Below are 27,191 nucleotides of genomic sequence, written 5' to 3'. Positions count from 1 at the left end.
AAAAATATATCTGGACAAAGTTCAACAATTCCAATGCACCGGATGACTTCCTAACGGACATCCTTCGATATTGCCCTATAAATCAACTGTTGAATATATAAATGAAAACGGTCCTTTTTACAAATACTTATCGAATTTTTCGAAAGAAACATAGCAAAGAAAATGTAATATTATCAAGGGACACCGCACTGCGCCCTGAAAGAACTATTGTGCTCCGCTACTGGTTATAGTGTACCTATAAACGCCACATGTGTGGAGGTTTCATCGCTCTCCTCATAGAATTCACAGTGTCTGTAGATATCACCAGCTTCCCTAGGTTATATTTTACCCTACAGTGACTAGTGAATATTCTGACTTTAATCCGGAGCCTCTGTTTTGTGAATTTTAAACAATCTTTCAAGAGTTTGGGTTCATATCTCCCATAAGCACCTCCAGTAAAGCCTCAGTCGTTTCCTTTTGTTTTTTAGCGTAGTAGTTCGCTGCTCCTTCCCTTCCAGCTCGCCCGCTGCCTCATTGTCTTCTAACCCAATGTGCTGTGAAACCCAGAGTATGCAGAGCTTATTGAGCGAGCCCAGCATATCCAGTCTATGAAATGATTTCCGTATCAGCTTAGAGGTCACTCGGTTAGACCTACGAGGTTAGACAAGTAATGAGACCATCCCCTTCAAAATAGTCCCCTTGGGCAGCTATACAGCGATTCCAGCGCGTTTTCCACTCTTCGTAACATTTCTGGAGCGCTTCGACTGGGATGTCCGCGAGTATCCTCATCACGGCCGCTTGGTTGTCCGTAGTTGATTCAAAATGGGTTCCTTTGACCACCGATTTTGTTCTAGAGAACAAAAAAAGTCACAGGGTGACATATCGGGCGAATAAGGCGGCTGTCGCAACACGACGATCTCTTTAGAGGCTAAATACTGGGACACGCTGAGGGTGGTGTGGTACGGCGCGTTGTCGTGATCAAGCATCCAGTTACGAACGATGTCTGGGCGCACCCTGTTGACTCGTTTTTGCAATCTTTCGAGTACTTGGCAGGGGGGATTTACGGTGGAAAAAATTCTTTGTGGACAATTCCACGGCTATCAAAAAAGGTAATAATCATCGTTTTCACCTTCGACTTGCTCATGCGAGCTTTTTTCGGACGGAGGGCGTGCGGAGACAACCATTGTCAGCTTTGGCGTTTGGTTTCCGGGTCGTATTGGTAAAAACCAGCTCTCATCGCCTGTAATAACTCGACCAAGCAGCGTGCGATCGTTTCCCACTTGTTCCAAACAGTCTTCTACGACGGTCATTCGATGCTGCTTTTGTTGTTCAGAAAGGTTTTTTGGCACCATCTTCGCGTACAACTATTTCATCCCGAAATCGCCTTTTTAAAATTTATCTGACTGTTTCACGGTTCATACCCAGTTCCGCGGCTAACATTACTTAATTGTCTAACCTCGTAAGTGCCTTGATAGCTTGGTATTTGGCCAAAATAGCACCAGTTGAATTCGTGTGGCACACGATCACTTTCTCCAGATCGAGAAATGAATTGTAAAAATTTAATTATTTTCTATCTCTAAAATTTTATTAGTTGACTAATGGCTTATTCTTATTTTCACAGTCCACTTGAAAAATCAACGGAGTCAACAACGATTACGAACAAATCCATTTTGCCATCCATTGAGCCCAGTGCACCGATATTAACAACAACATCAACAATAAAAGTCGAGGAAATCTCCGAATGTACGCGAAGGCAGAAGCAATTCCAGTGTGCTCATTGTACAGAGCGCTTCCCACTTCTGAAGGAAAGAAATGCGCATTTAATCGAGAAGCATGGCTACAAACGAGTGAATCGACGTCTGGTTCGGGAGGCGCCATCGTGCACAGTGACGACGGGGAACGTAACTGTGGTTCCAATTACAACAGAAGTCCAACCCGTTGTAGATAATAATATAACGATGAGCAACACTTCCGCGGTTGATACAGTTGATGACCTTAAGCCTGACATAAAACCTGAGATCTCAGTGACGAGCACGCCAATCGACGCAACTGTATTTCCACGTACGAAATATGATGCAATTCGGGCTGGAGTTTACCGTATGCTGATGCACTTCAATTTGAATGTGTTGAAAGATAAGAAGGTGGAAGTTGATGAGGCTTATTTCGAATCGAAATCATTCTGTTGTTTTACGTGTAGGCGGAGTTTTATTAGTGTCAAATTGTATGATGAGCATTTGGCTGAACATCCGGCTGAGTGCTTCACGTGCGGACGGAAATTCTCACGATGGACATACTTCTCGCTACATTTAAAACGCCATTTGGGATGGAAGGACTTTGCTTGTACCGTTTGCGAGAAGAAGTTTGTGATTAGGAGCGCACTTGTTGAACATATGCGAATCCACACAGGCATAGCCCCGCTCAAATGCAACGTTTGCGACAAAACCTTCAAGCGATATTCGAATTTAACGCAGCACAAGAAAGTCTGTCACAGCAGTCGAGTGACTAAGAAAAAGGATTATGTCTGCTATTGTGGGGAGGTACTACCGTCGAAGGCACGATTTCTCTGGCACAAGGAAACGCATGAGACCAAACCGAAAGTTTGTCCCTACTGCCGGGACCGGTTCATCCATCGGCGAAGTTTAAAGCGGCACATACGCCTCACTCACTCGGATAAGTTCGACTACATACAACCAGTTAAATGCAAAGAATGCAAACAAGTATACGCCAAGGCGAGTATGAAAGCGCACATGCTCACACATTCAATCGACACTCTGCACGAATGCTCCATTTGCAATAAATCATTCACTACCAAATGGAACCTGAAAATTCACAGTTGGGTCCATGCCAATCGAGCAGCAAAACCCTTCAAGTGTGAACATTGTATCAAAGCTTTTGTGCGCGAAGTTGACTACAAAAATCATATAAATTCCCATAAAAATATTAAACCTTTCACATGCGAGTTTTGTGGCTGTAAATTTATAAGAAAATACAATTACATGCGTCATAGAAGAGAACATACTGCACAGAAACGTTTCAAATGTGATTTGTGCTGTAAAATGTTCCATCGCAATTACTATTTGATTGAACATCGTCGAATGCATACTGGCGAGCGACCGTTCCTATGCACAATATGTGGCAAGAGCTCGACAACAAAAACTAATCATAACAAACATTTAAAGATTCATCATTCGCGTGATCCATTCACATCAGAGGCATAGATTTATTTATTTATCGTTATAATAATTGAGAAGAAATAATCTGAGAACCAAATTTAACGTTTTCTAGCGTAAACACTCGAAGTGTCAAGCTACGGAGCGTACTCAGCCCTTGGAATGCAGAAATCAGCTCCAGGCAAAGTTGTTAGTTCCAGGTGCATATTTGATTGCGTGAAAGCATCCCTTTGCATGGTGAGCTGTTGTTTAACGTGTTGGGTTCGGACAAGCCTTTTCCGAAAATGTTTCTCTCAGCGTGATTTGATGCGATTACATTCCAGTGAAATTTTTTTTAAAGAAATATTTCCTCCCTCGATTTGATTGAAGCAAAATCCTCCATCATTCGCCTAACTTTCTCAGCGATAGTTATGATTTGCTTGATTTTAATTGCATAATTCAAATATACTTTAAAACCGCTCTAATTGTGAAAGGCAGTCTAGAATTACATTGGGCAAGGGTCGTTCGGTTGCTCCGTTGGGTCCGCCTTTCTCGCGGATTCTCCGTTGTCACTTCGAGTGTTTCGTTGTTTTGAATCAAAAATGACCCCACCCTCTTTTATGTAAAAACACTATTATCGCTATTGAATTTAGTTACTATTAGTATTATTATTATCCTAGATAAAAATTTATTGTTATCGCAAAGATCCTTTCTGTTGTAATACAAACGAAAGGGAGACGTTCTATGAAAATTGTTTTATTTTTTTTTTTTTTTTTGATTTATCCAATCTTTGCCAACTTATTTCCTCCTTTAAATGAAATTATAATTTTTAATGATGTGATGAAGCAGGAGCTAGTTTTCAGTATGTTCGAGAAATTTATATGTACTGTACTTTTTAACTATGTATAAGTGACTTCCGAATAATTAGTGCAATAGTGATTTTTTAAAAGAAAAATATAAATGGAATGAAAGAAAAATGAACATTACAAGAATTGTGTGCTTAAAGTGAATTTGAAAATACATTCATTCATTATAACATTAAATGGTTTTTTTTTTCTTACGATTCGATAGAAACGTGTAATTACGTTGCCATTCTCCCAGCAGAAATGTGAATTGCTATGGTTGAGGTGCAGTAGCGCTGCTTTGGTTTAATGGCTCTACTCCCACATTTGTCAATAGAAGAACTGCCCTTCCCCGAAAACGAAGCAATTTTTCTCTTGAAACGTTCATTGAACCTTTCTGCTGGCCAAAGTTAACTTCAAATTCTTATTTATTTATTTAATTAACGGACAACAAACAGAAAATTTCAATTAATTATTGTCCTCAGGAGGAGGAGAAAGCAAAAACCTTATCCTACGTTTAAAACTACTTAAAGTAGGGAAGTTAAAAGGACCAAGCTGTTCTGCATTATAATTTCGGCAAAACCTAGGAATCGGGGAATGAAAGTAGACTTCAAGCTCCGCGAAGGGCACGTTGAAAATGTCTGCGCTACGTGTGTTATAAGACGCAGGACGGCAGGTGATCTCGTGAGCGGCGGAGCAGTCCATCAGACCCGAAGAAAGTTTAAAGAATGTGCATAGATCCAGATAGGATTTACGCTGTTGTAGGAAGGGAAGGTTCAGAAAGCGGAGGTGGGAAGGGTTATCCACACGAGGGAAGCTTTTCTTAAAGAAGAGGGAACGGGTGAATTTACGTTGCACATTTTCAAGGGCAAGACAATCACAATTACCGGAGGGTGACCAGATCACGGAGCAATATTCGAGGGTATTCCTCACGAGGGAATTGAGGAGAGCTAAGGAGGGTTGGATGGAGTCAAAATCAGAGGAGGAGCGAAGAATAAAGCCTGACAATTTTGCTGCTCGATTGATGACATCGAGGCAATGGGTGTCAAAGCGCAGCTTATTGTCGAAAGCGACTCCGAGGTCTCGAGTGGAATTCAAGCAGGATAAGGAATGTCCGTTAAGCGAGTAGGAGAAAGAAGTGGGTGAAGATTTTAGGGAGTAGCACATAGAGTGACACTTTCTGATGTTTAGCACTAAACCATTAGTCGAGCACCAACGAACCAGAGTGTCCAGGTTAGACTGAAGGGAAACACAGTCCATAGGAGACGATATAGCGGAAAACAGCTTAAGGTCGTCTGCATAGAGCAAACAGGGAGAAGTAAGGAGGAGAGGAAGGTTGTTAATAAAAAATAGTAAAGGACCCAGAATAGACCCCTGTGGGACGCCAGAAGAGGGAGAGAAGGAGCGTGAAATACAGCCGTCAAAAGAGACGCGGCAGGATCGGTTGGAAAGGTAAGAGGCAAGCCATAAAACAAGTGGTATGGGAACGTTTAGGGACGAGAGTTTGGATAGAAGTATCTTGTGATTTACAGTGTCGAAGGCTTTCGCGAAGTCAGTGTAAATGGTATGCACTTCTTGCCGTGAATTTAGACATTTGGCGTCAAAGTTGGTAAAGTCAAGTAGGTTGGAGGTAGTGGACCTACGTTTAACGAAGCCGTGTTGCTCTTTCACTATGTGTTGGTCAAAGTGGGTGCACAACCAGTCGCTGACATATCTTTCCAGGATTTTGGAACAGGAGGAGAGGAGGGAAATGGAACGATAATTCTCGGCAAGCGAACATGGACTGACGAAAAGTAGCGGCAGAGTAAATCACAAGATAGTTGGGGGGAGTTAGCTGAGAAGCCAGAGAATTTAATGGACGGAGAGGATAACTGGGCAGGGCAGCGGGAGTTGCGAATGTGGGACCAGAAAGGTTTCAGGTTTCCGCGCTTTAATGAGTCTTCCACGCTGGACAAATATTCGTTTCTGGACTTACGTATTAAGGATTTGACCGAGGAACGAAGGGATTTGAAAACAACTAAGCCAGCAACGTTTTTAGAAGACAGGAACTTCTTTCTCACAGTCTGTTTTTGAGGTAGTTTTTTGTGAATTTCAGTGGTGAGCCAGACGGGGTAAGAGCGTAAGCACTTAGGAGAGGAGGGAACGTAACAAAGAAGAAGATCAGATAAAAAAAGGTATAGAAAGTGTTGAGTGCTTGGTCACACGTAAATGGAGAGAGGAGGGGCACCCAGTTGATTGACGCCAGGGCTGAGTTCAGACCTTCGAAGTTCGCCTTACGAAAGTTGAACTTGGTAGGCTTGCGAGCGACAGGAGAGTGGAGTCGGGATATCTGAACATCGAAGTCGAGAGCAGGATGATGGGCTTCAGGGGCAACGTAAGACGGAGCATAAAGGGATTGGGAGAGAAATGTGAGAAGACACTAGCTTAGATGGATAGAGAAAAACTTCTTCTTCAGCCTTTGTTCGGTTCGGAAGCGGAGTCGGCCGTCTGGATCGGTTGCGCTACTTTGTACGGTAAAAGGTCTGATCTAGATGGAGTTGCGAGGCTCTCAAATCACCATCCAGCGAAAAAAACAATGATGTAACTAACACCTACAGCTCTGCTACCAAATCCTACTCTCACCTGCACGCTGATAACCCCTGAGTAATGTAAAGAAACAAACGAGAGAGGATGAATGGCTGACCTTCAAGGTCAGCCGCCAAAACAGCTGAATCGACTAGCCTTCCAGGTTAGGAGCTGTTCATAGGCTGACAATCTTGTTCCCAGTATACTATTGTCATGGAAACAAAAGGAATAGCACTGTGTGCATTTTTGAGCATCGAAGGAGCGTTCGATAGCACATCTCCCACAGAAATACGAGATACACTGTTCCGCAAGGGATATGGAAACTTCCTCGCGCTCTAAATGCGCTGAATGTGAGAGAGTAGGCAAATAGAAGTGTCGACAGGTACAAATTCCATTGCCATGAATACTACTCAAGGTTGTCCATCTACACTAGAATACAAGTCTAGGGCTACGCGGAAGATATTGTTTTAACCTGTGAGGGATAGGATACCCTATGTGGTAGATTCCAATCTGAACTAAGAACTATTAGTACCTGGTGTAGAAAGGCGGTGCTGCACATTAATCCCTCTAAAGCCGCCATAGTATCATTCACTAGGAAGAGCAAGCTTGATCACCTGAGAACCATTAGGCATGGCATGGAGGTGAAACGAGTAACAGAGGTCAAAATTGTTGGGAATTACACTAGATCAAAAATTGGAAATTCGGAAGACATATATTGGAAACATATGTCGAAAAGTTACGAGCGTCAAATGACTTGCAGGTCCCTATTAGGAAACAAGTCGGGGAAACCGGAAGCTGGACGCTTCAGGAATGAAAGGTTTTATGTATTTCTTTCTTCTTGAGTGCGCATTTTCTCCATTTATCCAACACCTAATATATGCATATATTATGTGAGAGTATCCACTTTCGGGTGATATTGACATTCATAGTCTTGAAAGAAACTCCCCCCCCCTCACTCTATGCGTGAGCGTTGACAGTTCCCACTTCTCCACCAAATTTGGTGTCAATCGTTATAACCGTCTCCGAGAAAAATGCGTGTGACGGACAGACAAACAGTAAACCGATTTTAATAAGGTTTTGTTTTACACAAAACTTTAAAAATGAGGAAGCACTGCAATAGTAAGACCAATGATCCTGACCTATCAGATAACAGCAGCAAACAGAACTGAACTCAACCCAACAGATAAGGAATTATACAAACTGCAAAGACTAGCTTGCGTGAGTGTCAATGGGACAATGCCCAGCGGCATCCCTGGAGGTCATTCTGGGATCAATTTCCCTCCCTCTAATATACCAATATCAGGGGGTATCAGTGAAGCGCGGAGTTGTCTAAATCGAAGGAAGATTGATATATTTCCTTGGCGGTATCTCGAATTGCTGATACCAAGGGATAGTATCGAATTGGGGGACCTCGGTACAAAGTCAGGATGTATGGAGTTCCTTACTAAGGCAGGCCTAGATCGGATACCGTTTATGATGAAGGGGTAGCATGACAGCGAGAATTTATTTCGACAAGACATTTGAAACACCTTGGACTAATAGTAGTGCGGGGGTTATCCAAATATAATAGTAATAATAATCGTTGACACAACAATCCTGAAATTATTACCCTGATTTGACTCAGGTACCCATTCACAGCTGAGTCAACTGGTTTCCGAAGTTAAATCACGATAGAAATCCCACTGCCGCCAGTGAGATTTGAACCGCGACCTTCCGTACGACAACCTTGTGTTCTTACCACTCAACTATTCGGGCGGCTGTATCCAAATATAAACGGTATGTTTTTATACATTTATCGATGAGTAACTTACACAAATTATAGCTTCAATTTCTCTCAACATAGCCTCTTTTACACTCCTGCCAACGATGTGGAGGCTTCCGTTGTTCAAAAAAAATTTGGAGGCGCATCATGAATCAGTTGTCCATACGCTCCTCTACGACTTCTTTGTTTTCGAAGCATTTCTCCCCAACCGACTCTTCATTGATGGCAAACAAAGAGCAGCCAAACATGCAAATCTAGACTAAAGGAAGGGTGTTCGACCATATCTCAGTATATTTGATTCAATTCTCCCAAGAAGACTAAACACAGGGGATTCATCTCCCTGCGCATTGTTCGAGCTTGTATGGAAGGAAAAATTCATTGCGCATATTGCGATAAATGCGCGAGCAAAATTCCACGCATTACGCTCCAATAAATTAACCACAAGGCCAGTTGGCTACCTTTTCCCTACTGCACGAATACGCAGGCGCATTTAGTGCTCTGTAGACGCTTGATTTGTTCCCCCCTAATCGAATTCGTGGTGTGTAGATTAGCGGTATCATGGGGAAAGATGACTCTCACAGCTCACAGTAAGTTATTCATCGGATGTCGATCATTAAGAAAATTAAAAAGTAAAACTCTTCCCTTGTAAAAAAAAAACGATCGTGAGAGGTTTTCCCGATGAGTGATTTTGGCCTTCACTGGGCTTCATTCTTTCTTCATTACTGAGGACGATGTGCCATAACAAATCCTTCCGTGTTTGTGGGAATCAACCTATGACTAAAAAGAGCTACAGAAGTGTACAAATCCGCAGAAATAAAAGTCATATTATAGGCCACGACCCCAACACAACAAATTGATTCACACATTAGCGCAATCTGGCAATCTGGATGAAGTAGCGTTCCGCAACTGGTTTTTGTGATCATATCAAAGAACCTTTCAAATCTAAAAATTTACCGTAGTGTCGTCCATTCTGTCGCCGCCTATTAAAGACAATGACTATTGTCTGGCGGTAATGGTAACGAAAATGTTACATTGCATCAGTGGCGTGATACGCCTTGATCACATCCGAAATGATATGGGGTTGCACCGATCGTGAGAAAATTGCGAGTGAGGCATCTTCGATGGTATGGTCACGTAATTCGTGCTAACGAGAATTCACTTGCCAACATCGAAATCGATGGGAAACGACCAAAAAGGCCAGGCTAAACAACAGTGGCTTGATACACTGGATTGTGATTTGAAAGTCTCGCGACTGCAGCCAGATTAGCAAACCACAGATAAAACTGGCGCAACCGATCACGACGAGCAGACTCCGCATCTGAACTGACCAAAAAAACTAAAGAAAAAGAAGAAGTAACCCCGATAATATCCTTCTTTCACCGCAACTAAATCGCCTTTCAAAGATGCGTTTTGGTCTAGTGTGTCGAAACACAACCAAAAGCAAATGAATGCATTTACAAGTCATTCTTAGGTAGCATCGACGATGTGCTCAATGGAATAATACTATCTACCAAACAAACAAACGAGTATTTCCTGTTGACTTCCTGGTGGACATTTATACAGTCAGATTGTGTTTCAGTTTCACTACCATCACACTTAACACTGTGCAAGTGTCAAGCTCACAGTAGCGAGACAAACATAGGACGAACACAGTAACCCATGACGACTGGGTGTTCAGAGGCTTTGTCTCTCCCCTACCTCATACAGACATACAGATAGGACTGGGTAGATCTCTCATGATATCCCATCGATTGCACAGATTTGCCATAGTTTTTATTCAGAAAAGACAAATACTGTATTTTTTGAAACAATTTTTCTTGAGAAGAGAACACACAGAATGAGGCAGTCGATTCCCGGCATGGGTAGGTAGGTAGGGAGCCCAATTAGCGCCGTTTTGATGCCACAAACTCCTAAGACCGTGACTGCGGTTATGGGAGCAGGAAGGCAGATTCTAGCCAGCTCGGATCTTCAGAGCCAGTCCATAACATTCACGAAGGCATAGTCCCCTATGGGCCAGTGGCCCGTGCATTTGTACGTGTCTGGCGCAGCAGCTCTCGTGATCAGGCTATGTTATAAGCTTTTGCCATCTTAGGCCCGCGGCTGCTAGTTAGTGCGTGTAGACTCGGCCGCCGACAGCCGCTAGCGAAACACCCACTGTATTCACCGAAGGGGTGCCAAGAGCAGAGCCTCGCCTGGCTAATCCGTCAGCCCACTCATTTTCCTCTATGTTCTTATGCCCGGGAACCCAGAAGAGGGTGCCGCCCAGACGGTTCAACGCGTCTCTGCACTGCTCCAGCCGTCGACAGACTTCCAATATCGTCAGTGCTTCCGTTTTATTTAACACTTGGTTAATAAACTCTTTCTAAGTCAAACCTGGCTGTAGCTGAACGAAGAGACTTTGAAATTCTTCTGATCATAAGAACAGAAATTCGGGAACTATAGGGGAATAACAGCTGCCATAGAGAAGTTTCGCATAAGGTCATGCTTTTTAAGGTTTTGTGTAAAACAAAACCTTATTAAAATCGATTCAATGTCTGTCTGTCTGTCTGTCACACGCACTTTTCTGCAAAACGGCTAAACCGATCTGAACGAAATTTGGTGGACAGATGGGAACTATGAAATCCCATGCATACAGCGAGTGGCATAAATTTAGGTGGAGTTTAAAGGGGGGCTCCCCATACATGCAAAGGGGGGATTCAAAAAATTTTTTCACCGGATATAGTTGTGTAGGGTATCAAATGAAAGGTCTCGGTTTGTACTTTCCGAAACTGACATTAGTTTTGGCAGAAATTGCAAAGTGCGTGAGTAAGGAGTCAAAATGTACGCACTTGAAGTGAGACAGGACTCATTTTCGGAAACTACCCTACCTTAAAATCCGCAAAAAATCAGGGTGGTGCGCCTAGATGAAATCTAGGCCTCAAGATATGTCCCATTCCGATACCTGCTCAAATAAACTTACTAATAGTATATTACTACTTTTTAGAAATTTACTGAAAAACCCCCCTTAAATTCATCCTAGGACTTCCGAATTTTGTATCAGCATAGAGGACAATATTTCGTATATACATGCAAAATTTCGTAGAAATCTGGCAATTAACGCCAAAGTTATAGCAGTTCAAACTTATCAATTTCGCGCGAATTTACCGCTTCCAAAGCCATGCAAATCACATGCTGACGTCATAATTACCCGGAATAATTGACATTCGCGTGAAATATTAAAGTCGCATTTATGAAGAATCTACTTATCTGCAGCACTTTTTAAGATTTTGTGTAAAACACTTATGTGAAATCTAATCTTCGAGAGATGTCCTATTCCGGTATCTGCTCAAAAAATTTACTAATAGTATATTATCAACTTTTAGAAATTGACTAAAAAACTCCCCTTAAGTTACTCCTAAGTGTACTAAATGCACCGACATAGAGGACAGCCTCGTGCATACACATGCCAAGTTTCATGAAAATCCAACTATTATTGGGAAAGTTATAGCAGTTCAAAATTATCAACTTCGTGCTAATTAACAGCATCCTAAGCCATACAAATAAGAAGTCATAATTAACGAGAATAATTGAAATTCGAGTGAAATATTAAAATCCCATTCAAGAAGAATCTAATTCTCCCTTGCCCTTTTTTTTATATTTGATGTTGGTTAAATTGTTGGCATTTGCTAATAATATTAAACTCAGAGTGTGAAGCGTATGAGGTTGACTATTTCAATACAGGGCTTTTCATCAAATGATTTATTTAAATTACTTTCTAAAAAATAGATGCCAATAGAATTTTTAACTATGTGACACGGAACTGTCAGGCTCATCGCTCCTCACATCTTCGTCTTCAGCCTTCAGTTCACAAGCGGGGCAGATGGACGCCCTAGACGAAACCGTCAGTCAAAAATTTTTTAATTTTTTCGTTTTTTAATGCTTGGGGTGCTACGCTCCAAACTAGGGATCCATGGACTAAAAAACGAGGGAGTAAGTTGCTCCTCACTTAGTCCGGTCCACCATCAAGTGGATGGGGACTTAGGATCCCGCAGATCCTAAACAACAACCTAGCTTTAGTCTAGCTTAGACTACAACGACTGGCGTTTTAAGTCCAATATAACTCGCAACCTTGTCGTGTTTTTGCGATGATAAAAGGGAGCGTCTTTCCACCTGTTGGCACTTTCGGTCACGCTGCTCCCAGGGCAGAGGTGAGGCAGCGTCTGATGAGTTGCCTCTGCCCTGGACGAAACCGTCAGTCAAATTTTTGATTTTTTCGATTCTGCCGCTACTTTTCGTCAGTCCATGTTCGCTTGCCGAGAATTATCGTTCCATTTCCCTCCTCTCCTCCTGTTCCAAAATCCTGGAAAGATATGTCAGCGACTGGTTGTGCACCCACTTTGACCAACACATAGTGAAAGAGCAACACGGCTTCGTTAAAAGTAGGTCCACTACCTCCAACCTACTTGACTTTACCAACTTTGACGCCAAATGTCTAAATTCACGGCAAGAAGTGCATTTACACTGACTTCGCGAAAGCCTTCGACACTGTAAATCACAAGATACTTCTATCCAAACTCTCGTCCCTAAACGTTCCCATACCACTTGTTTTATGGCTTGCCTCTTACCTTTCCAACCGATCCTGCCGCGTCTCTTTTGACGGCTGTACTTCACGATCCTTCTCCCCCTCTTCTGGCGTCCCACAGGGATCTATTCTGATCCTTTGCTATTTTTTATTAACGACCTTCCTCCCCTCCTTACTTCTCCCTGTTTGCTCTATGCAGACGACTTTAAGGTGTTTTCCGCTATATCGTCTCCTATGGACTGTGTTTCCCTTCAGTCTAACCTGGACACTCTGGTTCGTTGGTGCTCGACTAATGGTTTAGCGCTAAACGTCAGAAAGTGTCACTTTATGTGCTACTTCCTAAAATCCTCACCCCCTTCTTTCTCCTACTCGCTTAACGGACATTCCTTATCCTGCTTAAATTCCACTCAAGATCTCGGAGTCACTTTCGACAATAAGCTCCGCTTTGACACCCATTGCCTCGATGTCATCAATCGAGCAGCAAAATTGTCAGGCTTTATTCTTCGCTCCTCCTCTGATTTTGACTCCATCCAACCCTCCTTAGCTCTCCTCAATTCCCTCGTGAGGAATACCCTCGAGTATTGCTCCGTGATCTGGTCACCCTCCGGTAATTGTGATTGTCTTGCCCTTGAAAATGTGCAACATAAATTCACCTGTTCCCTCTTCTTTAAGAAAAGCTTCCCTCGTGTGGATAACCCCTCCCACCTCCGCTTTCTGGACCTTCCCTTCCTACAACAGCGTAAATCCTATCTGGATCTATGTACATTCTTTAAACTTTCTTCGGGTCTGATGGACTGCTCCGCCGCTCACGAGATCACCTGCCGTCCTGCGTCTTATAACACACGTAGCGCAGACATTTTCAACGTGCCCTTCGCGGAGCTTGAAGTCTACTTTCATTCCCCGATTCCTAGGCTTTGCCGAAATTATAATGCAGAACAGCTTGGTCCTTTTAACTTCATCATTTTATTTTATCAAATGCCTGATCAGGATGTAATCGCGAGACCTTTAAATCCCCATTCAGCGTATCAAGCCACCATTGTTTTGGCCGACTTTTTGGTTGCTTACCATTGCTTTCGATGTTCTGATCAATACTGGTTGTTGAATTCTCGTTAGCGTGAATTACGTCACCACACCATCGGAAACGCCTCTCTTGCAGTTTTTCCACGATTGGTGCAAACCCATATCGATCGCGGATATTCTCATTTCAGACGTGATCAAAACGTGTCACGCCACCAGTGCAATGCAACATTTTCGTCCCCATTACCGCAAGACGCCGTTCATTGTCCTTTATAGTCAACGCTCAAACTATAGAGAGCGACAGACGGACGACACTGCAGTAAATTTTAGGTTTGGGACGTGCGCTGATACGTCGATCACAAAGAACACCAGTTGCGGAATGTCACTTTATCCAGGTGGCGTTAATGCTTGAAATATTTCATTACGCAGTTCTCCATTGGCTGGTAGCATTGACTTGAGATATTTAAATCGCTCAGTTCTTTCAATGGCAGTAATCTGCCCCTCCAGATATTTAAATCGCTGAGTTCTGGCAATGGTGGTAACCTGCCCAGAGCTGAGCAATTTAAATATCTCGGGTCAATGCTATAAGCCAATGGAGAACTACGTTATGCTCCTCACATAGGGAAACACAAAACCTTTTATACCTGAAGCGTAAAGCTTCCGGTTTCCCGACTTGCTTTAATGGTATTAACGCTGATAACGCTCCGGTATTTATGCAAAATTATTCTATTCGGCTTTGCTTAGTTGAATTTAAATTTAATATTCCTTATTATTTTTTGGAGATGTACTTTTATTTCAACACAAATTAAAAAGGTTAGCTACAAGTTTTAAGTGGCTCCTTGTTTTTACTCAACATACTATTTAACACAAGGTAAATAAGACGGATTCAATGGGACGCAGGCTGCTAACAACTTTGCATTCAACAAAAAGTTATTGACAAGAACAACACATTTAATACATAATCCCATATCGGTGTTGCAATCAATTTATGTATCAATTTTCCATACATATGGCTGAAAATTTGGATAAAAAATCCAAAACCAATTATGTTTTTTTATATATTTACAAAACAGAAAATATATTTGGTGAGTTGAAACACAAGCATAACGGGTGAGTATTTAATATACATATATAACTTAAACCTAATATCCCAATTAAATATTTAATGTTAGTTTGCAAAATATAGATTACTTTTTAACTTTTATACTATCGTTCTGTACCGCGATGTGCTTAACCAATCTTGTATGCTAATTCTCGAAGAAATAATATTAATTTGCCTCCAAGATTCAGCGAGATACTCTTTCAACTTTACATTCTTGAAAAGATCTAATTTTTCATGTGCTAATCCGTAACGCCATACGAATAAAGAAGCCCTAATCTTCCCGTATCATGGCATCAGTTGTAACTAGGATTTAATTTAACGAAATTATAAAATGTCTTGACGTTTCTTTGGGTATATATATATACGAAGTCCTTGATTCTCAAGCGGAAACCAACAATCAATCATAAATGAAGTAAAAGACGTATTATCATTTTCGCTTGTGTGTGTTAGACTTGCGATATGCAGATACGTCAAGGACTATTTTTCCCCTTCTTGAGTGGTGAATGTCCAGTGCTGAAGAAGGAGGGAAGTGGGCCTCAAAATATCGATATTTGCAAAAACTAATAAGTTTTCTACTCAATTAATGCATTCAATCGCTAGAAACACCACGAACATAGATTTTGTTGAATCAATCATATCAAAAATGATCACCAAATTTTCGTTACCAATTATTTAGTCTTAAGGCATACAAAATTCATATTTTCCGTCCCCACTAGCAGCTTCACAACCAACTTTTTAATTTTTATAAATGTTCGAATTGAAAATAAATACAAATGTAGATAGTTTCCGCGATTTGGAGGTGTGTTAGTGTTCATATTGGTAAATTAGATGAAAAAAACTAAAATTTTTATTGTCTATAGAACAAATATTGCCTTATAAAAATCGGATCAAATATGGCTTTAAATTGATAATAATACTTGAGAGCCCCTAATTAAAATTACGGTAGCTAGCGTCTGGTATGATTACATAAACACGATAATAGTTTCATGTATATTATTTCAATATTCCACTCATATTTTTTTTACAATTCAAACCTAAAATCTATGGTTGAAAACGGGGAAAAGTAACTTTTGTGCTCAAGAATTCAAACATTCTCTAGATCTTTCTTTTTCTAACTCAGAATTGACGACTCAATCGGCAATCGCTGTGTAAGGTAAGCTGCTATGTTTCGGTTTTGTCTTGTTTATAAATACTTTTATGGAACCATTAAAGTCAGCACTGACCAGTGCGTATCCACAACCTTTTTTATGCTGTTCTACCAATGGATCTGGTTTGTTGTTAGGCGCCTGGAATAGATACAATGGATTTTATTAGATTGAATTCTGGTTTAAAATTGAAATATTATTATTGGGCTGGCGAAAGCGTCTAAGCTCAACTATTTAAAAATGATCAAAAAAGTAAAAACTTAACAATCAATAATTTAGTTTGTAAACGTCATTTCTGTTATTCAACCTGTAAAGTAAAACCGTTTCAAGCACTCTAGCTCGCCAAAAATGTCTAAATCTTTATGTTAATTTATTTGCAGCTCCAATATCATTTGGAACTAGACTTTCCAAATTGCTTAAAGCCTTCTCAATTCGCAAGAAGCAAATCAATTCAATTTTTTAAACAGTTAGGATAAAATATTTATTTACATCACTTAAGGTACAACCGCATTTACGCTACGCTATATTGCATTAGCCTTTTCACCCTAAATCTTTCAGACAAATTTCCGTAACATCGTTCATACTCAAAACGGTGGAGAAGGTCTTAGACAACTATATTAGAACTAACGTTCCAAAGTGCAATCGTCTACATCAGTGTCAACACGCTTACCGGGCAGGACAGTGAACTGAAACTGCTCTGTATCAGCTGACGAATGTTCTAAGAGATGTGACATCCCTGGAGGTCCTTCTAGGATTGACCTCTCTCCATCTGCATATACAGATGCAGGCAAGGAGGCCAATATTCAGAATGGCGGGGAGTTGCATAAATCGAAGGAAAATGGATATTCTTTCTAGGCGGTATCCCGAATTATTGATACCAAGGGATAACATGACAATGAGGTTTGATAAGGAGTTTGAAACACTTTGGAGTAACAAGGCAAACTGAGAGAGCGTGGCTGTGACATACCGCTTAAATCAGCAACTGAATACTTGGTACACTGACGGATTCCTCATAGCAGAGGGAGCGAATTTCGGTGTCATTATAATAATAATGATAGTTGGCGCAACAACCCATATTGGATCAGGGCCTTGAAGTGTGTTAGAACTTTTCATTAAAGACCGTAACGGGACGTCGGCATTGCGCTTGCCCGAGATTATCACCCTGATTTGACTCAGGTACTCATTCACAGTTGAGTCGACTGGTATCCGACATAAGTCACGATTAAAAATCCTTCTACCACCAGTGAGATTTGAATTGCGACCTTCCGCTTCGACAGCCCAGCGTTCTAACCATTTGAGCCATCCGGACACTCCGGTGTTATTGGTCCAAGAAAAATGTACTTGGAGGAAATGGGTAGATACACTAGCATACTCAAAGCGGAAATATATGCCATAGACAGATGTACCTCATTTAACCTCCACAGGAACTACAGAAGGCAGAACATTGCTATTCACACTGACAGCCAAGCAGCGATCAAGGCACTTAGGTTCAACCAGATGAATTCTAAACTGGTATGGGAATGCCTTGAGAAACTGAATACGCTACAACAAGGTCTGAATACTCTGGGTTCCCGGCAATGTTGGGATGGAAGACAATGAGGTAGTGGACGAACCAGTGAAGAAGGGACCAGGGACGCCTTTACACGCACCAGAACCCTTCTGTGGAATCGGGTTCATGGCTATGACATTAAAAAATGAAGAGGAACGGTTGAGGAAACTATACTGGGCGGGCCTACCAGGAATGGAGCAGTTCAGGGTGTTTATTGGGAGATGCGAACTCAACTACATAAAGGATTGCTTAAACCTCATCAAAAAGAACATCCGAATCATAGTAGGAACTCTCACTAATCATTGTCGGCTAAACTATCATCTAGGGAAGCTAAGGATATCTACGGACGGACTTTGTGCGGAGTGTGATGAAACCTTTATACACGTTCTGGGGCAGTGTGGCATTAACTCATTTTACACGAGGCTGGAATATAACACACACAGTGTTTAATCCGCACACTTAAAAATCAACAAGAACTCCCATGGAAAGACGAGCGACAATCAATAGGTACAGATAGGTATAGACTACCTGCCAAAAGGCCAGAAAGAGGAACATACTGGAAAAGAAAATAAAGGTGCTCACCAGGGTCAGGAGGCAATAGAAAAGCCGAAGGAAGAATCCACATCCAACTGTGTGATCAGCAAATCCAACAAACACTTAGGCCAGGCATTAGGCCTCAAAAAGAAAAACGGGCAGAGAGAATAAGCAAGGAAGTCATTGCCAAACTTAAGGAGGCCGGAGGGATAAGTGATGAAATACTAGTATCCTTCGACGTAAAACCGCTATTCCCAAGCGTACCGATGAAGGAAGCCCTATACTTGTTCGAACAATGGGTCACACGAAAACTCATCCGAATGGAGGAGAAAGGCCAAACTGTATAGAAAACTGTCCTTCACATGCATGAGTGAATCCTATTTCACATTCAGAAATAAATTTTAGAAAACAACCTCCGGGACAGCAATGGGAAAACCCCTCTCACCGCTGCTATGCGAGGTATTTATGGTGAATCTGGAGAATGAACTCGAGAAGGCTGAGACACTCCCGAGATACTGGATCAAATATGTGAACGATGTATTAACAGTCACCAAAAGGGAAGAAACAGGAACGATCTCCGAGCAACTCAACGGGGCACATAGGAACATCGAATTCACCATAGAGATCGAAAGAGAAGGGGAAATCCCGTTCCTGATTTTAAATTCGAAATTTACAGGAAACTGACCCAAACACAACGAACCATCACATACACCTTCAGCCACGACTTCCATCACAAGATGGCGGCATATAACTTTATGATTCACAGGATGGTCAAAATACCGCTCGAAGAGGAGAGAAGAAAAAAGGAAATGAACCATATCCTGGATACAGCCAAGAAAAACGGATACAACAGGAACTTCATCGAAAATCGGATTAAAAAGAATCTAGGCCAAGCCTCAAGGCAACAATTTTCAACATTCCTTCAGGAGTCAAACACAGAACCAAGGCAATGGATAAAATTAATCTATTCGGGTCTGATGCAATACATATGAGCGGGGGTTGAAAAATGTTTCTTCATAGAATATGGTCTATCAAACGAAACAGTTCGATTATTTCTGATATTGAGCGAAACGAGTGAAGGTTCAAAATAACCCCGAAAATTGTAACAAGTCGGCCAGATCGCCCGTAGATGTGTTGATTATGCTGCGGAAGTGGCAGTGGATAAGTCACACTTTAAGAAAGAACGGCAATTGCACTCCTGGCCATACCATACAGTGGAATAGTGCTCAAGGTGGGTCACCCTAGAAAGAAATGGTGCAGAATTGAAGAGTAATGTCGACTTCTCGGAAAGACGACCTGAAAAAAGCTGACACGTATTTCGCTGAACCAGGGACGATAGCACGTGGGCGCGGTGACGCGTTTTACTCCATTAGCTAGGTATTGGCTACCATATATATTATAATTTGAGTTATGACTTTGTTTTTCTCTCTCTCTTACATATTTTTTATTATTTTATTTTAAAATAGGAAGTTTTGATTCCTATTTTTATTTATGTATCATAAAACAATGAATATGAGTAACTATTTTTTTATTTTTGTAATTCCTTTCATTCAAATAAATAATAAAGGGACATTTTTAATTATCATTGCCAGAAAATACCAAGGTAGGGTGGGGATCAGAAATGCCGTGGCTCACTAAGATCAGAGGCAGGAAAAAGATCAATTGTTGTCGATTTTCCTTCTTAGTCGCGGCATTCGGATAGTGAGTTTTACGGCTCCACGATTCAGATTTTGGTATGATCTTACGCATCGAACTCAGGACACACGGAACTGTAGTACCCAAAAGAACCCACCCCCACTCTCTACATTTCCAAGTCTAGCTGGCCTAGAGGCGTGCAACTGGGTATCGACAAGGCACTTCAGTGTAGCTACACTTAGGTCCTTGTGGACATATAGGGCCAGCTTCGCTGTTTTTCTGTTGATAGATAAAAATGAATAAAGCATTGCTTTTTGGCGAAAAAAATACTGTTGAAGCCAAGACTTCGAGATAACTTAGGCTCCAAAAATATCAAAGGAACGTGTTGGATATATGACGCATGAATGTTTGTGTATGCGACCGTTCTCTTCAAAGAGGGTGCCGCGCGAGCTTACAATCGAGGCACAACAACGAGTTGTTGATTCTGAGCAGTATTTAATGTCGTCGATATGTGACAATGGACGAAACACGGCTTCATTATTTTACACCAGAATCAAATCGATCGTCATCTGGATGAACTGCACGTGGTGAAACGACCCCAACGCGTGCAAAGACACAACCTTTCACTGGCAAAGCTATGACATCAGTATTTTGGGATGCGCATGGTATAATATTTATTGACTATCTTGAGAAGCGAAAAACTATCAACAGCGACTATTACATAGCTTTTGAAGGATAAAATCGCGGAAAAACTCCCCGATTTGAATAAAAAGAAAGGGTTGTATGTGTGTGTTGTGTCAATACAATGCACCGTGCCACAAATCAATGAAAACGATGGCAAAATTGCATGAATTGGGCTTCGAATTGTTTCCGCATCCATCGCATTCTCCAGATCTGGCCTCCAGCGACGGTTTCTTGTCCTCAGACCTCAAGAGAGTGCTCACTGTAAGGAATTTTAGCGTCGATGAAGAGGTAATCGCCGAAACTGAAGCCTATTTTCATTAAGATAAAATGAATTAGGTTCAATAAATTTTCATTCGGTTAAAATCCCACAACGTTCCTTTGAGTATCGCCGTATGAACCGCATTGGCTATGAGTTCTCTTAAGGTAGGACCCGTTCAATTTCATAGTTTTTATTGATTGCAATTTCGAAGCATGATGATTACCGAACCAACCTTCCATTTTTCAATTGCGCGTCGGCAAGTCAAGCAAATTCAGTCAGTTTAAAATTTCAGTTGCTTTATCATTGTTAGTTAAAAAGTTGCTAGATTTGAAGGAATATAGTTGTTCAAAGTTTTCATTTTGAATTGTGAAGTTTACATAATCAAATCCTTGTTCTTTGCCGCATAAATTGCTTCTTCATTCAACCAAATGTGATTATTGTGGTTACCAATGTTGTGATGAACAATTTGTTGATGAACTAGTGCTCGCTAAGATCAAGTTGCAAAAATTCGACAATTGCTCGTCGTTAGCGATTGCTCGCTTGTTTGTCTTCAGGTGAACGCCACAGAATCGATAATTTGGGACAGTCATTTATTTCACTGGCAACTATATGCTTTGTTTTACCAAATTATACGCTTTTTATGAAAAATTAAGCGCTTTTTCTCAAATCCAAATAATAATACTCATGTTAACAGTGATTGTATACCACAATCAGTACATATATTAAAAGCATGAGAGAAAGTTTCGGGATTTCGTTTCTTATAGACAATTTAGGAACATTAGCTCTTTTATATACTACTTCATCAATAAATAGCATAAGGTAATTGTTCCCTAAGCATAGAATGTAGACACCGTTGAGTGCTTGCAATACTCAATGCAAATACTCATGTTTACATCGATTAGATCATTCAACTACGATTTCAACTTATTTTGCTTGAATAACGCCATAGCAGTTATGATAAGAAATATTTTTTAGTTTAAAAACAGGAATGGGTTTTTTTTCACAAAAATATAAAATTTTATTCGCGAAAGTACTCTATTTGCTCGTTTTTTTCAGTGTCTAATACCGAAGAGGAAGAGGGCAAATGGTTTGTGTTTGAGAAATAAAAATTTATACATTCCCATTAAAAGAACAAAATTCTCCTTCATCTCAAAGTTTTGTATGGTTTTCGAAAGTTAATTTCATTTCGGAGAGTATACTTCCTTTTTCCGCCCATTTTTATACGTATGAGCAATGCATATTTATATTATAATATTGTTCTACAAAAGCGCTAACTGGAGCCCTCCACAGCACCTTACATATAGTAAAAGCAATATGAAATGAGTAAAGCACTGGGATATCAGCTAGCAAAACTAACACACATGAAATCATGGTAAAGCACCATACAATCATCTTCACTTCCTATTACTACTGCATCGATAGCCTTAGCATATATAGCGTATAATAGCTTCAGTAATTTAACGTACTTTACAATTACGCCTTTCAAGTCTTCTAATCAGTAACTTCAAATATAATAAAAAAATACAGATTAAACAATTTAACAGAGATAACTAACATAGAAATGTAGTATGTGTATGTTGGTATGAAATTCTTGGAAATAAAACAAATAACTTACATTCGTGCTTGATATTTCATCATCGGGTTCAGGTTTTATTATAGCTTCCGGATGTGGTGCAAAAATTGCACACGTCACTGTTGCATTGTGCGCTTTAATTCCTTCCCAAAAATCACTTCGATCCCGACGAGTCTGGAATGAAATTTGTACTTTTATTTAGGATTTTAAATTTATGGCTTATCGATGCAATCAATTGTTCAGTTACTAGATTTTTGGGAGGTTGTTTCAATTTTAATAGAATCTTATTTATCTACTTAGAGCCTTTACCTCCCCCTTCCATAGCATTAAAGATATTATTTAAACTTGGTCAGGAAGAAATTGTAAATTGTTGAAATGTGGAAAATAAACACTTACTGCATTATACTTCGAAGGGTCATGATTCGTCTTCCAAATGTAGATGCACTGATTCTCCGAACCAGCAACAATATATTGTCCGTCATGGCTGAACGATGCTTTTATTTGCGACGATACATTCAAATAACCTTTATATTTACAACTTAAGCTCAAATCCCTCAAATCATACAATCGAATTCGACTATCATTTGATGTCACTAAAATTTTATCTTCGCCCGGCATTGGCTCAATACCGCTAATTTTCCTACCGATTTTATTTTTACCACGAGTCGAACGCACGTGGATTTGTGTATGATATTTCAAATGATCAGTATTATAAAATATACATCTTCCGTCGTAAGACCCGACAACCGCAAATTTTCCATTTTGACAGAAATTCGCTGCAGTTATCAAATTCGTCTGTCCGTCGACTTCATTCCATAAGGCCACTTTTTTGTCAGGAATATTCCAGAGACGTAGTTTACCATCGAGACTTCCACTAAGGAAGTATCGATCGTCGCGTGGATGAAAAGCAATCGCAGTTACAAAGTCAATATGTTGGAAACAGCACAAGCACTCTTTGCGAGATATATGCCACAGTCGAACAGTTTTATCCATGGAACTGGATAAAATGAAGTAGTTTTTCGACCAGGAAACATCTAATAGATCAGAAGTATGTCCCGTGTATGAACAGAATGCTTTAGGCATAAATGGGCCGGGGGAGTCACTGGCTTGCAGGACAGCTGCACCTTCGTCAGTCGATATTTGTGAAACTAAAGATTCTTGTGATGGCGTCGGAGATGAGGTTTGATCAGCATTGTATTTTGTCCGCAAATCCTAAGAGAATAAAATGTAAATGCGTGAATTATGATTTCAAAGTTGGAAAGAAAAAAAAACAGACTTATATAATACAGATGAGAATGAATGGTAGTAAACAGGTGGTAATCAATAAATCAATTCAATTTCTTGGGTAATATAGTGCGTCTTACTTAACTGATAAATTTTTAAATCTTATGTATTTATTTAGTCGGATGCATGCATACGTGTCCTTGACATTGTATAATTTGTACATTTTTTTTTTTTTATTCTACATTTTAATTAATTACAGCAAGAATTAGATCATTACTTAGACCTCTAGCTTACTTTGTTACAATTCTTAACCTAGGATTTAAGCGCTAACAGTGCCAGTGCATCTGTGAGCTTTTTGTTTAAAAATTTAAAAATGGCCTCAAAGCATCATTTCTCAAGATTCAGGGTTATACCTGTGGAGATTTAGCACTGCCCGAGCTGATTATGTTGGATATGTTGGATATGTATCTCTTTTTCAGGCTCCTGCGATAGTCCTTATAGATCTGATATCCAAAGGAAATGCCGACAAGCGATGTTAATATGATTAAGATAAGTTCTATTTGTTTTGACTGGACGTCTACCGGGTTAACTATTACTGAATTTATCACCTCGCCGGTATTGTCGATTTGTTTAGTTTGGCCGCCACCCATGTTCTTTGTGGTCTGTTGTTTACTAACTGAAGCGAGTCTGTTCTGTTTAGTCTTATATACGGTTTGCTTTTAAGTATAGTTCTTGCAGTTACATTACGATGGGTCCGTAGTTTATTAAGGTATTTATTGCTAACTTTCATGGCCTCGGCCTCAATCGTTGCGATATTTGTGTCACGTTGTATGATTTTATTATTTACGTAATTTGGTGCGCCAAGTATTGCGCGAATAATTTTTGTTTGAGTTCTTTGAATAATCGCTAAGTTGGATTTTTTTGCAGAGGCCCATAGTTGCAGTCCATATGTCCATATTGGTTTTAGTACCGTCTTATAGATCAAAATTTTTGTTGTTGTGTTCAACTTTGATTTTTTGTTTAGTAGCCAGTATAGTTTCCTAAATTGTATGTTTATTTGTTCTCGTTTTTTGTTAATGTGCGTCTTCCATTTAAGTCGTCTGTCAAGGTGCATACCGAGATACTTGATTACTTTCGTTTGTTGGATTGGTTTGTTATTTATGACAATTGGTTTGCATGTTCTTTTCCTCAGGGTAAAGGTAATCTGTTGGGTTTTTGCTTGGTTTATTTTTATTTTCCATTTATCCGCCCAATCTAGGATTTTGTTTGTTAGTTCTTGTAGTACCCTCGAGGCAGTTTGCGGATTTATATAGGAAAAGAGTATTGCAGTGTCGTCTGCGAATGTGGCTGTTAATATTTTTGCACATGTTGGAAGATCAAAAGTGTATAGTAAGTAGAGAATTGGGCCAAGGACGCTACCTTGGGGCACCCCAGCTTTTATCAGATATTTTCTGCTTAGAGCCTCTTTGTATTTGACCTTGAAGGTCCGTCCTTGAAGGTAACTGAAGAGGATTTTGTGAAATTTCGTGGGGAGGTACCTGGCTATTTTGAGGAAGAGGCCCTGATGCCAAACCTTATCAAATGCTTGGGAAATGTCGAGGAAGAGTCCTATGCAATATTTTTTCTCTTCAAGGGACAGTTTGATATAATTAGTGATTTTGTGAATTTGTTCAATGGTACTATGACCGCTTCTGAACCCAAATTGATGGTCGGGTATTATTCCATTTTCTTCTAGGGAGGGTAGAAGCTTATCTAACAAAAGTCTTTCAAAGAGTTTGGATAGAACTGGCAGCAGGCTTATTGGCCAGTAGGATGAGACTATAGATGGGTCCTTGCCGGGCTTTGGGATCATTGTGACCCTAGCATGCTTCCAACTGTTTGGGTAATAGTTTAAGCGTAGAATTGCGTTGAAGATGTGTAAGATGGCTACTAATCCCATTATAGGTAATTTGTTGAGCATCTTTCCAGTGATACGATCATGTCCTGGGGCTTTATTGGGGTTTATTTCGGAAAGTTTGCTGCGTTGCTGGGGGAGTGAGAAGTTCAAGGGCCTTCCCTCATGTATGGTCGGTGAGTCTATGTTTGGTTCAAGATCCGTGTCCTCTTGGCTGAAAACTTCGGCTAAGTGCTTAGCAAATGTTTCGGCTTTTGCTTCGTTATTCATTACCCAGTTTCCTGCAGTGTCTTTTATAGGTGTTTCCGTTTCTACTGGTTTTTTAATTTTCTTTGTTGCTTTCCAGATTGAGTAATTGGTATCGGCTTCGTTGGAAAGGCCACTGATAAAGCCCTGTATTTTGTTGTTTCTGTCTATATAAAGCTCTTTTTTTAGGTTCCATGAAGCTTTATTGAAAGCTGCTTTAGCTGATGGAGAATGTGTTTTCTGCCATGCAGCTTTTGCCTGTCTTTTAATTCTTAGTAGGTCAAGAACTTCTTTGTTGTAGTGACATGTAATTCTGTCATCATTGGTAGTAATTGTAGGTGTTGCAATATTTGCACTTTCGGTGATGGTGTCTGTTAGGTAGTTCAATGCGTTGTCTATGTCTTCTTGTGTTTTCAGTCTAATGTGAGGGCAAAAGTTTTTTTCAAAGTATTTCGTGTATGCAATCCAGTTTGTCCTTGCGTTAGTCAGTCTGATTTCGTTATTTATAAGCGTTGGCTCAGAGTTAATAGTAATAATCGTGGGTAGGTGGTCAGATGAGAGTTCACTAGTAGTTACTGCGCTAATAAGCCTTGGGCTGACGTTTTTTGCAACTCCGAAATCGATTAGATCGGGAATTTTAGACCTGTCTGTTGGCCAGTAGGTTGGTGAGCCACCAGAAATGTAGTGAAGATTATTGTTATATATGGACTTTAGGAGTTGCTTTCCCTTCGGGGTGGTCAGTCGAGAACCCCAATGAGGAGACTTTGCGTTGAAATCGCCTGCCGTGAGGAATCGCGGTCCCAGGGTTCTGAAGAAATCGTCAAATTGTGCGGAGCTTATCGTTTGCTTGGGGGGGGCAGTAAATTGCTGCAATATTAAGTGTATAGTAACTGTCTTGCATGCTAATAACCGTGTGGTGGATATTACTGAGTTGGGTAGTAGGCAATGGAAAGTGTTTTATCCGATTTCTGATCAGAATCGCTGTACCGCCGTAAGGTTTGTCCTCGGGGTGATTATTGCTATAACATGTATAACCATAAATCTTAAAGAAATTTTTGCTATTGAGGTGGGTTTCTGAAAGTAACATTATATCAATACTATTTGTGTGAAGAAACGTTTCTAGTTCTAACTTATGTTTTAGGATACCGTTTGCATTCCAGTGTGCTATTGTTATTTTCCTCATTATTTACCGAGTAACTTTGATAATATCTCTGTCTGCTTGTTGAGAGCTGCTTGCATTTGATTCATAGTGCTGGTTAGCTGTTGAATATTGGTTGTTAGTGATAAGAGGATTTGCATGATATTACCTTGGAAATTTTCATTTATGAGGGGGGGCTGCTGTTGGTTACTTTGTTTCGCTGATTGATTGTCTTGAGTGTGGTTTTGGCTTCTCACAGCGTCCGCATAGCTAGTATACTCGACAGGCCGATGCTCGGAGTTTTGATGGAAGTGGGTGATGTTAGTTTGCAGG

General features: G+C 40.5%; 2 protein-coding genes across 3 annotated transcripts in view; one reads left to right on the top strand and one right to left on the bottom strand.

Moving 5' to 3' along the window:
* The window catches only part of LOC119651299, a 30,170-nt gene extending 26,005 nt beyond the window's left edge, over positions 1–4,165 (top strand). The window contains exon 5 of the mRNA XM_038054823.1: positions 1,601–4,165. Coding sequence (XP_037910751.1) covers positions 1,601–3,197 — 1,597 coding nt within the window. The 3' untranslated portion in view covers positions 3,198–4,165. The remainder of the gene's footprint in view (positions 1–1,600) is intronic.
* A 10,751-nt stretch (positions 4,166–14,916) lies between these two features.
* The window catches only part of LOC119651300 (WD repeat-containing protein 44), a 40,096-nt gene continuing 27,821 nt past the window's right edge, over positions 14,917–27,191 (bottom strand). Inside the window, exons 9-12 of one of the 2 annotated variants that reach the window (XM_038054824.1) lie at positions 22,753–23,568; positions 22,399–22,530; positions 22,250–22,285; positions 14,917–16,263 (exon numbers count right to left, since the gene is read on the bottom strand). In XM_038054824.1, the coding sequence (XP_037910752.1) occupies positions 16,108–16,263; positions 22,250–22,285; positions 22,399–22,530; positions 22,753–23,568 (1,140 nt within the window). In that variant the 3' untranslated portion in view covers positions 14,917–16,107. The remainder of the gene's footprint in view (positions 16,264–22,249; positions 22,286–22,398; positions 22,531–22,752; positions 23,569–27,191) is intronic. The other variant, XM_038054825.1, reaches the window with a different exon arrangement.

The sequence above is a fragment of the Hermetia illucens genome, chromosome 3 (genome assembly GCF_905115235.1).
Source record: "Hermetia illucens chromosome 3, iHerIll2.2.curated.20191125, whole genome shotgun sequence".
NCBI classification, from domain to species: domain Eukaryota; kingdom Metazoa; phylum Arthropoda; class Insecta; order Diptera; family Stratiomyidae; genus Hermetia; species Hermetia illucens.
Note: the sequence above shows the minus strand (reverse complement) of the source record. Positions and strands in the feature narration are given on the sequence as shown.